Source organism: Oryzias latipes, chromosome 7 (genome assembly GCF_002234675.1).
Source record: "Oryzias latipes chromosome 7, ASM223467v1".
Classification (NCBI taxonomy): Eukaryota; Metazoa; Chordata; class Actinopteri; order Beloniformes; family Adrianichthyidae; genus Oryzias; species Oryzias latipes.
In genome coordinates, this window is record NC_019865.2 from 28965063 (window position 1) to 28981269 (window position 16207).

At 39.5% G+C, this 16207-nt stretch overlaps 1 protein-coding gene across 1 annotated transcript in view; it reads left to right on the plus strand.

Moving 5' to 3' along the window:
* LOC105353666 (E3 ubiquitin-protein ligase PDZRN3-like) overlaps positions 1-16207 on the plus strand; it is a 42320-nt gene that overhangs the window by 16907 nt on the left and 9206 nt on the right. Inside the window, exons 2-3 of the mRNA XM_023956999.1 lie at positions 8057-8295; positions 10724-10910. Of these exons, the coding sequence (XP_023812767.1) occupies positions 8057-8295; positions 10724-10910 (426 nt within the window). The remainder of the gene's footprint in view (positions 1-8056; positions 8296-10723; positions 10911-16207) is intronic.

Genomic DNA, 16207 nt, shown 5'->3' on the forward strand with positions numbered 1-16207 from the left:
GATTGACATATCACTGGAGTTACACATAGCCATTTGGGACAGAACAAATGAATTGGCAAACTGAGGTGACGGTTCCCCTTTTTCAAGGAGGATCAGCAGGTGAGTTACAAGTACCAGGTATTCTAACTCCTCAGCCACTCTTGGAAAGTCTATTCCGGAGTACAGGAAAGGAGAATTTGGCCAGTAGTGGTTTCATGAAACGGTGAAGCAGCTGTACACTCTCCACGGGTATTGGAAGGTTGGTGGGAGTTTGCTTATCTAGTCCATATATGCCATTATTATTTATATCTATATATCTATATCTATATCTATATAACGGTTTTGGAGAATTAAGTTTGACCGCATCACCCTTCCTTTGGAGTGTGCTCTAGGAGTATGCGGTCCGGGGAGCCTTATAGACCTTTTTCGCAAAAACCGGAAAGACGTAATCAAAGTGTAAACCTAGTTCCGGTTTGTGCTTCGCTGGCGAAGAAATGGCAGCTAGCCTAGAGTGTTTTCGAAGAGCCTGAGTTGTGTTCCGAAGTTCACCAGCGCCGATGTGATGAAGAGTGTGAAGATGCATTCGTCCACTAAAGGAAACATGTTGGACAAGGGATTAAATTCGTCCACGAAAAGTTTATCCACCATTACCAAGGTAAGCTTTAGCTAGCTTTAGCCATAGCCGCATCACCGGTAACTCTGTGTGTTTACGTCAACTGTGAATCATGGTGTTATTAATTTGTAATTTAAGGTATAACACATCGCAGTGAATATGTTGTGTGTATGTTTAAATGAAAAGGCATGAGATTAACATAACAACCAAAAATTTGGTGAAGCTGTACTAGTAGGTAAATAAGAAATGTTACCGACATTCGAAGTTGCCCGTTTGCGTGTTCATTCTTTTTGCTGCGGTTGCGGCACTTTCTTTACTTACTATTAGTATTATTTTTCTGAAAGTAGGGTGACCAGACGTCCTCTTTTTCCTGGACATTTCTTCTTTTTTGATACCTTTACAAAAAAATAACATTGAACATAGATGAAATGTAATCATATTTGTTTTATGTACGCAGCTCTGCACACCAATTACTCTCGATGAAATATCTCACAAACTCACTTCACTCCTCTTTTTTACAAACTCAAATCTGGTCACCCTACTGAAAGTTATAGTTTCGTGTTACATTGATGTAGCAACATAAGTATGTCTTAATTGTAACCTATTTAATTTATTGTGTCTAGATATCACTGGATGCAGAAAGTGCCAACCTGAAAGCTTTCTCCTGCAGTTGTGCTGCTGGTAAAGGATTCTGCAATCACATCCTTTTGCCATCCTGTTCCAGACCGCACATTATTCACAGCTGGCCTTCACAAGTGGCTTGCAAAGATGCCAAGAACACAGGTGGGTTTGTGATAAAATTGTCATTATGATTATGAACCGATATGTATCTGTATGTACTGTATGTACTATATGTACTGTAATTGCTTTTTGCCTTTTACTTATAAGGGAATTCATCCTGAACCGGTTAGTGAGCCGGTAGTGCAAAGACCCAAAACAGTTGGCAGGGACGGTCTGAGGTCCACACTGTACAAGGCATATACAGGTGATAAATTTAACTTTTTGCTGCTTTTTGAGAGCAAGTTAAGTTTTTTCTAATCTTATGACAAACCAAATTATGGTTATTGCAGATATAATGAATAAAATTTAAATGTAGTTATGCACTTATGTCTAACTTTTTTGTGTGACCAATAATCTTGTGTTTCTCTTGTGTAGAACCACAGCCAGATTCATATATGATGGCATCTGGAAGCAAATTATGCCAGGTGCAGCCCCAACCTCTCATGGCTGTGTTGGAGGGGGTTTCTGAGATGGAATGAAAGAGAACTTGGATGTATATTATTATGGCAAATGCATGAATGCATACCTTAAATTACACTTATCTTGTCTTTAACAATCAGTTCAGCCTTCTGTCTTACTGTTGATGATCTGTAATGTTATTTTTTATTGTAAATGTTTGATGTTATTTGTGTTGTGATTAATCAGTTGATGTTACGCATACCAAAAAATTAAAGGAGGCACAATTTTGATTGTTTTATTTGTTCATCTAATTTTTTTGTGAAGTCAAAGTCACATTTCAACAGAAAAATATAAAGAATATAACAATTATATTTAATTAGATTTTAAGAATATGTGGAAACACTAAATTTTTCCATACTATTTGCACATTATACTTTATTTACATACCAAACATTATTTCACTCTTCAAAACAAAAAAGCCCTTGATAATTTGCTAAAACACAGCAGTTAAGCCAGATCTGATTCACACTGCCCATCAGTTTGAGCGGCACGGGAGAGTCCCTGATGTGAAAGGACTTTATCCTACCGATCACTCTTTCCACCATAATTCTGAGGCGGGTAATGGCTGGGGTTTGTTCCGTTTCCCCATTGCTGAACTGAGCTGGAAGGCTTAAAAGGTGGAATGAAGAGCTTAGATCCAATGTCAGTAAGGAGGTCTTGAATGAGGAACTCTTTGTCCGCCATGACATCGTCTCCTGGCTCCAGCAAGGGAACTTGGCTTCTAAATCATGGATGTAATCCAAAGCCTCATCCAGAGCACCTATGAAGATAAAGAAATTAAAAAACAGTCTTAACATATTTTTGTTACCTTTCAACACAACACAGTTATCATGTTTCAAAAAGTATTTTAAATATTTAATTACAAATACATTTCATTTATTTTTGTTAAGGAAAATACAAAATGACAAAATACTCAAAATTAATTAAATACATGTAATTAAAATAGGGGAGAGCGTGAACATTTTATTATAAACATTCATTTGTTCAGGTAGAAATGCATTTATCCTATAACGGTACACATAGTTGACTAACGTTAACCAAACACATTATGAACAACCTTACCTGCAGTGGGTGTGTCACGTAGTCGTGATCCATCTGTACTGCCTTAGCTTAGCCACCGTGTCGCTATCTTCACAGCATAGCTGCATAGACTGACGTTTGAGGTTCTGTCATACACTCACTCCCTTCTCAAAGGAGCAGTAAAGTTGTTCCAAGGGAATAGGCTCGGGACAACACCACTCTTCAGGCAATCCGGAGCGAAATGCCGGCAGCAGACGATGCTACCTGTATTTACATTAAAACTATACCCTTCGTCTCTTCGGATTGCCTGTATCCATCTGGGTTTCAGGTTTGGATCCACAGGAAAATAATGAAATGAAAGGCCGGGCTGTTTTTGGTTGGAAGACGAACAGCCTGGAACACAACAGAAACTGCAACTCTTCGACTCTGCCATTCTTCATATCTGCCGCTATGCTAACAGGAAGTTGTTTTACACTTCATTGACGTATTTCCGGTCGAAAAATGCGGAAGTGTGAAAAAGGTCTATTGAGGCCTGTCCTGTCTTTGTATCAAATCAAACTTTATTGATCTAGCACTTTTCCTATGAAAGCATAACACAAAGTGCTTTACATTAAAACAAAAGAAAATAAATAATATTAAAACAAACAGAGAAGAGTCCCCTCCCTATACCCCCCCCCCCCCCCCCCCCACACACACACACACATCCCTTTCACACCTCCCACCCCCTAACTGATGGGGAAAGACAATGAAAAATAGGAAATAGGCTGTGACATGAGCAGGAACTTGGCTTGCATAGTCGGCAGTAAGTCAGACCTGTTCCCAGTGCATGGTGGACTCTGGCAGGGCTGCCCTTTATCCTCCATTGTCGGTTCTGTTTTTTATATCTATGGATAGGATTTCAGGTCGAAGCCAGGGACCAGAGGAGGCCTGTATTGAGACCACATAATTTCATCTGCTTTTTGCAGATGGTGCTATTCTATTGGCTTCATTTAGCCAGCACTCCCACCGTGTGTTGGGATGCTTTGCAGCCAAGTGTGAAGCAGCTGGAATGAGGGTCAGCACTGCCAAGTCTTAGGCCATGGTTCCTGACTGGAAAAAGGTATTTTTTCCCCTATAGGTTAAGTGCTCATGCCTAAGATGGCGTTTTTTAAGCATCTTGGAGTCTTCCTCATGAGCCAAGGAAAATTGAAGCCTGAGATTGAAAAGGCCGATAGGCCTCCACTGTCAAGCAGTGTTAAAGAAAGTAAAGCTTTCAATTTACTGGTTGATCTTTATCCCACAATTCATCTCTGGGTCCTGAGCTCTGGGTCATAACCCAAAGAACAAGTGGCCAAAATGCGCTTCCTCTTGGAGGATGGCGAGGCGGTCCCTTAGAGATATAGGGAGGATCTTGGTCACCTCGGTGGAGCTTTTAGTAGAGCTTCTCCACATGAAGAGAATTCAGCTTGACTACTCAAGCATCGCCACACATCCCTTGGGATTGCCCTGGAGGAGCTGGAGGAAGTGACCAGAGAGGAAAGTCAGGACATCCTTGTTTAGACTGCTGCCCCGGATGAGTGGAAGGAAATGGAATGGAGATGGAAAGATTGATATTATTTTTTGCAGTTTTGTCTGATCAGAGTTAATTTGCCAAGTACTAAAAATATATGTGGATTACTGATTTAACTATGGAATTGTTTAAATTTTGAGCAAAACTGGTTAAGTGGAACTGACTTTGACTAAACTCTGAGAAGACTCAGATTGTGATTACTGCTCCTAATTCAACTAATCAAGTAACACCCTGGTTTCTTTGGCTCTACAGTCCCACTGAGCCTATGAGATGCCAGCATTTTTCCTTTGAGACATATATCCTAAAAAGGGACAATTTAATCTAATGTTGACCTTGATTTCCTTTTTCATTTAAGTAAGTAGAAATCTGAAGGGGAGGTGTATTAGAGCAACACGCTAAGTTTACATAATAATAGCGCATAAACTACGTAATTTTCGACCGACCAAAAATTTTTGAAGCTCAAAACCAAATTCACGTAAAGACTCATTGGCTGAAACCCTCGACGGACATCTGTGCACATCGATGAATGAGTTACATATGTCACCTACGTGTCACAAGAGACTAAAATTTCATCTGTAGAAAAATACTCAAAATGTCTTTCTGTGTGACACAGCTTTTATTCATTTGAAGGCGATAAAAACATGTTAATTGGCTGAAAAATGGCATGCAGTTTGATAATTGGTGGATGATTAATTGGATGATTGAAAAGTTCAAATGAAGGCGGTTTAGGATTCTTGGAGTACAAATTCATTTGTAGATCTCTTTTATTGGAATAGCTCCCTAGCTTCACTTGAACTACTGTAACTCTCTTTACACTATTTTCTGAAAATGTTGAGTGTTCATCTTTTTAACTGGTCCTGACACTGTCTCACTGTTCTAACTCCGTCTCAGACAAAAAACAAATGTCATAGATTGTTTTGTTTAAAACCTTAGTAACTTATCAATGGCTAATCTTTATTGTAGCGAAAACAGAGCAACAGATCTCTCTCTCATTTACTTATCCATCATTCAATGACATTAAAAAGTTAAGCTAGACAAAAATCATGAGTCATTGGAATGTATAAATATCCATACACATATTTTAGAAAAGTAATTGACAGACAAGTAAGCGCAACCAACACCGATAAAAACTCAAGAATGGGTCAAATTTACTTTCTAGTTGTAAAGATGTAGGGTAGGCTGCCCAACCGCAGTCCTCCACATCTATCATACAGCCCGTTGTCTTGTTCTCTGCTATGCTTCTAGTGAATAACTGGATAAGGAGTGTTCTGTCATCAGAATAATGTAAAACCTGAGTCTAGTAGCATACAGGTCAGGAAGAGGTGGAACATGAGTGGTAAATCCCAACAACCCTGATTGAGGAGCACTGATGTAGAGGGCGTCTGCCTGCTGGACCTTTTTAAGTATTTAATGACATGAAGGGCCTTGAAACGTCTATGAGAAGTGAACCTCCTCTCCCTGTCGGAAATAGCATCAACAGTCTCACTTCTTTTGGCATTTTTTGTGAGCTGGCTGTGATTATGTGCTGAGAACGAGGAGTGTCACATTTAGTGAGTTTTGCACTTTTGGACTCAGTGTAAACTGAGTCAAAGCATCACAAACAACAGTGAGAGATAGAAGAGACAGATGAAGAGGGAGAAGCAGAGAAATCAGCCTGAGTTACTGTCAAAATGCAGTAGAGCGCGACACACTTCTCCAGGGTACAGGATATCACTCTTGACTGTTCTGTGTGTGTGTGTTGCTGACTTTGTGTGCATGCTTCTGCATGTTTAGAGCAAATTTCCACATGTATGAACCTTTATGTGCTTATCTGTATTTGTAAGCATGTATGCAGTCAGAAGACAATGGTGGATTCTGGGGTCAAAGGAGACTGAAGCCTGACCTACATGGTTGGTGCTGCGTCTGGAACCTGAATGCATCCCAACTCTCAACAGTATCACACGAGCTACCAGCATTAGGACTCAGTGGACAGAATGACTGGCTGGCCTTCAGGGCGTGAGCTGTCCTTTTGTGTTCTTAGTCGACAGAATGATGAAATGCTCACATTTTTTCACTGCGGATCCCATTTTTCTCTTAAGCTTTTCTGAGGCTGATGACTTTTCATAAAGGGCGTAGGCAAAATGATAAAATTCCTTAGATTAGGGTTTATAAGAATATATTATTATATTAAGAATATATTTATGAACATATAATCTCAATGAGAATTTTTGCAGTTCTATGAAGTAGTCAACAGTTGTGGTTCTCTCAAGAAAATAAAAGGATTGTCTTTACTGTATTGAAATAATCTAGGTAAACAACAGATCACGTCAAAGATTTTCTTATGTAACCCCTTTACTGAGACAACAAGGGACAACCGTGGACAGGAAAACTCCCTCCAAACAAAAGATCAAGTAGAAGTTCTGCGGTGGAGACTGAGAGCTGCATTCTTATTTGTTTCATACATACCCTGCACTGGCATGCTGTAATTGGCTGAAAACACCTGATCCAGGTGATCAGCCTCAAGTAGGGCAATGATGTCTGGAAAACATGTAGACACACCAAAACTTAAGGCCTAGAGCTCCCCACGCCATCTATAGCAGAACAAGGAGTACTAATGAAGAACATTTGTAGTGGCTGGTTGGGGTCTGAAATGGCAGTAAAGGAATGTCTTTTAGAAGACAAAAGGCAAGTGTTGGTTTCTGTAGGGGGCAAAGAACATAAGTGAAGATGGAAAAAAAACTCTAAATCCCTACAATTTCTGTTATGAAATGGAAAAAAGGTACTCATTGCAGCAGAGAAAGACAAGAACCAATTCACTGTCATCTGCTATTGGACAGAAGAGTTAGTTATTACTGCATTGACAGAACTGGAAACAGTCAAATACACAAAATCACAGAAATTCAGTCACGCCTTAGTCCCAACAGCCCTTGGCATGTTGGCTGTCTTCGGGCAAAAAATGGGCAAACCTGTAGGGGACACGCAGGTGGCCCATTCACACGAAAACCGTGAACCCATAGAGAGAAAATGTTCATGCACCATTTTTCTATTGGCAGGACATAGGTTAAGGCAAAATTATTACAACGCAACTATGGTTCTTCTTTTTTCTGAAAGTGGTAGGTACTTTATGTACTGTAAAAAGAGAATCATAATCTGGGTTTGAAAAAGGTTTCAGAGGGTAACAAGATGAAATATTAATTTTTCTTTTTGAAACTAATTTTTTGAAATGTGTTGGAGTGGACCTGACAAAACAAACTGTGTTTTGTGTGTAAAAATGTGTCATTTGGTTCTGAACGCAACTGTACAAATAAAAACTTCTGATCTGCGTCTTCCCTTTTCTCCACTCAGAGATCCACATCCACTTTCAGCTATTAAGCCTGTGAATGGAAACGTTTTCATCCACCAACATTGGTGGATGTTGGTGGACTTTGAACAATCAGACGATTATTACTCTTCTCTGCAGTGGTGCTTTAATGACATAAGTAATTCAGGGCCTTGCTTAACAAAAATGTTTCTTAAAGAGGATCAGTGGTAAGTGTATCAGTCTGACTGCAGACATGTGCAAGTGTTTAACCATGTCTCTCATATCTTTTAATTTGTGCAGATATAACACAAGATATAGGTAATACTTTCTTTTGGTCACCATTATAAAGTATTTATGTCCTCTTCCTTTTTGCCAGGCAAAGGCAAAGGCCCGTGAACCTTCCCGGCATCACCACAGAGAGCAGTTGCACTTTGTTGATGAATATGGCCAGCCAATCACTGTGCAACTGGAGGACCAAAGGGGGCATGCTCACAGAAGGCGACACTCCCGGCGTGCGACTGAATGCAGTACCACAACAGAAAGACAATGGGAAGCCTTGAGAGCAATGGGATTGGTGGAGGGACAGGAAGTTCAAGAAGACAGCTACAGTACAGGGCAAGTGCTGATGGAAGTTCACCCTTGTTATCACAAAACTGTTGATCTTGACCAAGTTTAGGACTGTACTGCATTTTTCAATTAATCAGTTGGTCAATCACTTAATTTAATCAGCAGAGTTATTGTCACATACATTGGCATACTTAGTACCACATGCAGTGAGATGTGTTGTTCAACTGAAAGAACCATCATGATAGCAGCCAACATTCTGGTGCCATCTTCTTAGATAGAGCGAAAGGGGGAGGGGGGTCCATAAGAGGGAGGATAGGAGACAGTGCTGGCAAAAGGGAACACACATCTGTACTCTCCCCTCCGCAGAGGTAAGAAGTGGCTGAGTAGCCAAGATGCAGCATGTGCTGTTCAGAAGAGCCAACGACAGAGCCAAGGCTAAAGCACTCAGCACTGGGGAGACGGATTAGAAAAAAAATTTAAGGCGTCAACAGACCTGCTTTTTTGTCTGCCAGCTTAGTACTTGACTGGTTTGACAGTCCGTTGAGGTGCTTTATAAACAGAATACCGAACAATTTCATTTCAGTTTCCCCTTGATTTGGGAGAGTTGCTTCAAGTGGATATCCCTTTTCCAAAAGTTCAAGCATCAGAAGAGGCAAAGAGCATTCGATCAAATTCTGATAGTCTTTCAGACTAACAACGGTAATAAAAGATCCACACGTGGCTCTGGAGTCTCAGGTAGCAGAAGTTCTGCAAGGTTCTGTCCGGGCAGGAGGGGTCCACTTTTTTCGTTGTTCGAATTCACACACCATCTTCTCAAAACCCTTTTTAGTGTGAGAATGGCACCAGGGTTGGAATAGGAGAAACAGGTTTAAGGGGTAAGGCAGGACAAAAGCCTGGACACAGGAGGAAAAACAAAAAGTATGTGTGGCTCCAGCATATGCAGGAAGAGAAATCTATTAATCAAATAGGAAAATGGATCAAATAAAACAAACATGAAAGTTAAGTCTATTGAAGTTTTAGTTCAAATGGATAAAATCTCAGTTGAGGGCTATTTTTAATAGTGCATCTTAAGTTTCTTTGTAAAAGATACCAATTTTCTCTTGCCCTAAGCTGTTTAGTAGAAAATCAATAGTGAAATGAAGTTTCTTTGTGTGTTTTATTTCTAATTTTTATTAGGACACACTGGTGACTACCAAAAGTTATCAAACTCTGCATGACACAGAAAGATGTTGTTTATATTTGAGTTTGGTGTATCAAAAAGAACCATTTGATGGAGAATAAGGACTCAAGTGCATTTGTGGCACAGCTAGATACTGTTTAGCTAACAAAAGCGTAATCAAATGTAGTTCAACAGAAGAAAGATAAGAGCTTGAATACTTGAGGTTATGACACAAAACCTTTTTTTTATGACACCAGAAAATAACTCAAATTAAGATTGTTTCCTGTGTTGTTTTCTCTTTTTACCCAATTTCTGCTGTGTAACTCATATACAATGTCACAAAAGTGGAAGATGTAGAACTGCAGAACTGTAGTGAATGTACCCAGTTTAAAGCCAGGACAAACAAACCTAAACTTTGCTGTTTCAATAGTAGGTAAAAACAATTTTTATGTTACACACCTTAAGGTGATGGGGGAATTTGGGTAAATATTTGCATCGACTTGTTTACCCCAAGATTGAAATGGAGCTCAACCTGTTTCCATTACAAATCTGTAAACTAAATATAAAACATTTCACCATCAATCCCAAATGTTTTTCTATTTGCTATCATAGCTAAGTGTTCATCGAATACGTTAGAAGGACCAAAGATTTTCCTCCAAAAGAGACAGAAACACGAAAAGAGCCAAGAACTTTGAAGTTTTCAAAAGGAATTGCTATCAGAATAGTTAACGTTTTAGCTCAAATATAGAGTAGATTCTAGCAAAATTGTTATAGGCGTGGGGTTATTTACTGTAGGCTGACTAAACAATTAGAATAGAGGATCAACATTGAGAATGAGTCTCAGGGATCAATGTAAAAGAACAGCTTAGATGTGAAGGTATATAAGAGATGTGTTTGTCTCAGAACAATGTCTGTAATTTGAAGATCTCTGTTAATTAATGTTTTCCATGACCAACTGAACATAGTATGTTACATGGGGGGCCATTGTTTACATCGCAAGGCACCATGATGTAACACTGAATGTCCAAATGTTGTCATAAATATTCATTTTTGGTGGAGTGCTCTGCTGAGGGAGCTGTCAGTGCAGGATGTGCCTTCATTAGCATGCTAATGGAGACTGAAACTATTTTTGGAAAGAAATGTGCATCGTTTTAGAAAGTAGAGTGCTTATCACATTGGTTCCCAGACAAGCAATAAATCTAGAACTTAGATGACTCTAGAAGATGAACCTAGAAGTCTGGATAACAGATGTTCTCGATGCACTAACATCTCTTTAACGCTGCCTCTTTGTGTAACTTGATCTTTTCCACTCAACAGACCTTATTATGGACACATGTCCGTGTCACCTGACCTCTACCCTGCCAGTAATCATATGTTGATGCAACCCGAAGTGTACTCATCTAACGGCTACATGCCCACATCATCAGATGAACGACATCCGTGTAACAGCTACCTGCCCAGTGTCTCATACAGCTTAGACCACCTGGACCGACTTGATTATCAAGTGAGTTGATTTGTAGAGCACTTTTCTACCTGGGTGTCTTTACTTTATGTTGCCCTTTTGTGTTCTGTAGATTTTCTTAAAAGCACTTTGTGTAACTATGTGTGAAAAGTGCTAAATAGAAAAACATTGATTTGATTTTGAAAAGGGATGTGTCAAAAATAACTGCTAATAACTTACAATCAATGTGTCACAAGTTTCTTGGATGAGGTGTACTGCCTAAACGAGAAGCTTCATATCGATGCATTTGAAATACTTAGATACTGTGTACTTGGTAGAGTATAGACTGCTTATAAGGTTGATATTTTCTTATTTTGTCAGTTAATCAGCAATCTATTTCTAAGTTAAATTGCATATGGAGGTAGATTTTCAAGGGTGAAGTTTACATAATAAAACCACCTTCACCTTCTACTCTCCAGTTCACCACTCACACTCTTGTTTAGACTATTTATTAGTTAATAAATCTCTTTTAAAATATATAAAAAGTTCCAGCATCCATCCAATTATTATCAGTGATCATGCATTAGTTTTTTGTAAATATTTTTGGGGAAATATCCACATCCTCTGGTACAAACTGGAGGTTTAATACATCTCTGTTAAAAGACCAAAAAATTATTCATTTCTTCAAATAAGAGTGGGCAACCTTTTTAGAATTTTTACAATACTCCAGACATGTCACCATGTCGTCTTTGGGAAATAGCTAAAGTAGTGATGAGAAGGAAAATAATTTCTTATTGAACAAAGAGAAAGCAGATTTATTAGAATTAGAGCATAAAATCAAAACCCCGGAGGCTGCTTCTGCTGCTTCAGCACAGGAACACATTCTGAAAGATTTGAAAAACTTAAAGCTTCAGTGAAATGACATCATCAATAAACAAACACAATTCCAAATACGAAGACTATGACTTGAAAGATTTGAAAACTCAAATAAATCCGGGACATTTTTAGTTAATCAGCTTAAAGTTAATAAAGAAAAATCAACAATCACATCTATTATAGACTAAACAGGATATGTCACTCATGACCCGGTAGAAATGTATAAGATATTTAAAGATTTACATAAAAACGTATACACATCACAGATCAATCCATCTCTCATTTCTTAATAATGTAAACCTACCCAGACTAAATGAGGATGAATTCACAAACTTAGACTCACCGCTCTCATAGTCTGCACTTCATGAAGCTCTGTTACTTATGCCTAACAGCAAAGCTCCAGACCCTAATGGCTTTCCTGCTGTGTTTTAGAATTTTGGGAAAAGTTGGCACCAACGTTTTATAAAATGGTTATATTTATCAAGGAAAGCTAATCAATGCCACCTAACATGAACTCAGCCAATATAATTATTTTTCTAAAACCAGACAAAGATCCCATAAGTCCTTCAAGCTGTCGTCCCATTTCTTCAATCAATGCATATTTAAAATCAATTTGCAAAATTTGGCACAGAAAATAGAGAAAATCACTCCTCACTTAATTCACCATGATCAAACTGGATTCATCAAAGGCAGAGACTCGGATGACAATGTCCGCAGACTCGTTAACATAATAGACTTTGCCACTATTAAAAACCAGGAAATTACCATACTATCGCTGGATGCTGAAAAAGCATTTGACAGAGTAAACTGGAAGTTTCCCATTGCCCTGCATAAGTTTGGGTTTGGGGAATCATTCAATAATTGGATTAAAATATTATATCACAACCCAAATGCATCAGTCAGAACAGACTTCCGACAGGTTTTTTCTTGGAAGAAGAACCGTCCTCTCTTTTCTGTATATGTATTGAGACTCTAGCAGCAGCAAAAAGACAGCATTTCATTTATTTGTTCCTTTCATGAAAATCATTGATTGTCCAATATGTTTACATGTTTGTCTTACAATATTGAAAATTTTCATGATTGGAAAGGAGCAGATTTGAAGAATACAATTCTCATAATTGTCTGCTCCCTTTTAAAAATTGCATCATATTTACATTTCTCACACCATCACCTGTGTGAGAAAAGTAAATATGATGCAATATTTAAAAGGGAGAATGTTTAAAAGCATGAGAGCATTAAACGAACTAAAACCAAACACAGCCATCATAAACTTAGCCTCTATGCAGATGACATATTACTTTGCAGGAGTTGGACTGCTTCAGGAAAATAAATTATAATACCTTAACCATTGGAGATGTCACCAGCGACTCCTCATGTAGTAAATAGTTGCATAACGATGCTAAACGGCATGGATAAACCACATGGATTATGTGAATTATAAACGATTGAAGTATCAGACCAAAGAATGTCAGCACTGGAGCTAAAGCTCCGGTGTAAAAGGGTTAGTATCTAATTTGTCCATGCACTGCTTAGGTTATGCCTAATTTAAATAATGTCCCATTCACCTAAACTGCATTAGGTTTTCATGCCTCTTTTATTAATTATTGGGGAGATAAGCAGCAGTTTAAAGTTTTCTCCAGCAGATTTAGTAGATTCTTGGTAGAATTAAGAATATTTATGTAATTTAAGTGTCAAACTCTTAGAAAGCTGTTTCCTTTGGATCCCCATGAAGCCTGACAACGTCATGAGGGGTAATTAAAAAACTGTGTTGTGTCGAGCCAAACAGCAACTGGGTTGATGACCTTTAAGATGGCAAACAGTCAGTAAATGTTCAAGGGTTATGTTCAAGGTTAGGTTTTGGAGTTAGGTTTAGGGTTAGGGCTTGGGTTAACCTTCTCGTGCACGGGGCTACCGGACTGGGAGATTATTTGGAACAAGCCGGGGGTGTGCTTTTTTTTTAGCTTTAGGCTCTCGTCTGCTTTATGTAGTGTGGGGTTGTGCCGCCTGGTCCAGTGCTTCCTCTGCATCAAACTGTTGGGAAAAGGAGAGGATTAGGTCAGGAGAAATTACACCTACATTGGGAATTTTACCAATTTGCATAGTTGCACAGGCAGGTAAATGGGTCTTGGTAGGGGAGGTGGATGGATTTGTGCCAAGAGTGGAATAGTTGCCCCTGAGTGTGGCAGCTGTTTAGTGAAGGTAACTGTTAAAGCTGTGGGGCTGTTGAGTGTTAGGCGGTCCCCCTTGGCGGGGATGAGTCCCCAAGTAATCTTCTTAGGTTGAGTAATTGGGTTGAGTGATTGTGCAACTTTGTTGAAGGACTTTCCTGAGGGGGGTTCCCTTTAGATTTAGAGGAGTCCTAAGGGGGCATTTTTGGGCCCCTGGGTTGATGATACGGCAGGGGGTTGGGAGCAGTGGAGTGGACCCCTGGACGGAATTCTGCTAACATCTGGGGAACGAAATGCACAGAAATGCTGCCATTTTAAATTTGGTGTAATGTGTTTCTGCTCTCTGCCCCTCGTCAGAACTCATTATAAGGGAGGCTACTATCCTTATGTTGCTAAGAAAGGGGAGAAACTGAAGAGTTGACCATGGAGTTGTGAGCATATTTGATCCAAGGAATTTGAGTTAACGGTTATATGCTCCTGCATGCCAGGAACATATGGCAAGCAAAGTGGTCTCAAAGACATGGATGGATAACTCTACTTGGTTGTCATTCCAGGACCAGAAATCAATCTTGGAGCCATCCTTCGAGGTGGTCTCAGTTCGTTTCCAATCGGACTGAGCTTCGATTTGCTCTGAGATTCCTCAGTTTGAATACAATCTGTTCCCAGAGCGGAGCAACTGAATCTAATTGGCCACCGTAGTCAACGTAAACAGAGTAGGAATGAACAGATGAGCCATGGACAAATGTAAAGGAATGATTAGCCTGTTATCAAACAGAAGAAATTTTCTAATTGTTTATTTGTTAAACTGTTGATTATAACACGCGGCATGTGCCCAACATGATGGGATGACGATCTCAGTGGGGTTTCTGGCATCTCTTGTTTCTAGTAATCCTCTGCAGATCAGGTGTAAATTCAGTTGTAGCCTCTCTGATCGGTTCCTTTACACGAGTGTTGGTCAGAACGGACCGATGCCTTGATTTCACGTGTTTCAAGGTAATAAACCGGGACTGGCAGACATATTGAGGAGAACGTCGACAGCAGCTTGAGAGCAGCTCTTTTACACACGGGTATTTTTCCGTTCTCCAAAACGTAACAGGGCCTTCTTTCAAAGAGATTTCAGCTCATTTATCTCCAGTTCGCTCGTTGGCTCATCAGTGACAAGCGGGGATCTCAGGCAGTCAGTCTCTGCATTAAAGAATCCATGAGAAAAGTGATCTGCAGTCGTTTCTGCTGCAGGTCCTCAAACCGCAAATTAAAGTTTTCGTCCATTTGCGCAAGCAGCGCCACGTACTGCGCTTTATTCATTTTGATTGCAGCTTTCTGCTGTGAGCTCCACAAAGACGGAAAGTGGGACAGATTGACGTTTTGAATGTGCACTTTGAAAAGCTTCAACTTGTTAAAAAGGAGACAATTTGTGTCAGATCAGGAAGTTTTTAATTTTGTTCTTTTCTGCCATGAACAATTTTACTGCTTCCAAAAGCTCATAATTATAAAAATAGTGACTGGCTGTTCCATTCAGTGAAAAAGCAAGAATCTTCCCGTTCTTCCAGAAACGTCCTGTGTTCATATTTATACTCTGAATTTTGCCATTTTGACCATGAGGGTAACAGTCTGCACGCCGATTCAATGTTTAGTTTTATTTATTTTTGTTTTAGTTTTATTGGCCGTAACCCGTGCAAATGAAAATATGAAGAGACGCAAAGAGCAGAATGCTTATTGGCCGAGAGCTGCATGCGGCTCGAGAGCCAACTGTCCTGCAGCATGAACCGCTGTACCCAAGTAACAAGTAAAAGGTTTTGTTCCCCACGTTCAAAACTGGTAATGGAAATATAAAGTTTTAATAAGTTAACTGTCCTGAGAAGGATTGTGAAGTGCAGCACGTCCATCATTGCCTTGTTGTTTTGACCCGCCCTCGCAGTTCCAATGACTGAAGAGATCTTTAGTTCACGTGGTTTTGTGGCTTTTTTGGCTTGATGCGAGTCTGAATACAGACCAAACGCAAGGTACAGGACTCAATCCTGAACAAATTAAGCGGATTAGATCCAGAAAAAAGGATTTTCCAGTCTGGATACACCCTCAAACTCTTGCTGGTAAATGACCATGCATCACTGCAAGGCTGGTGGGAAACCGAGTGGGCTAATTTATTTGATACAATTGAGTAACAATGCTTTAACAGCTAGTGCATAACTAGTTATTGCATATAAGTTCAATAAAGTTCATAGTGTCTGTATCGATAACTGACATCTTAGGTTCTTCTATTATCGGACACAGTTGTGTTTTTTCACAGACCTTACATGTCCTCCGTCTTCGTCATGT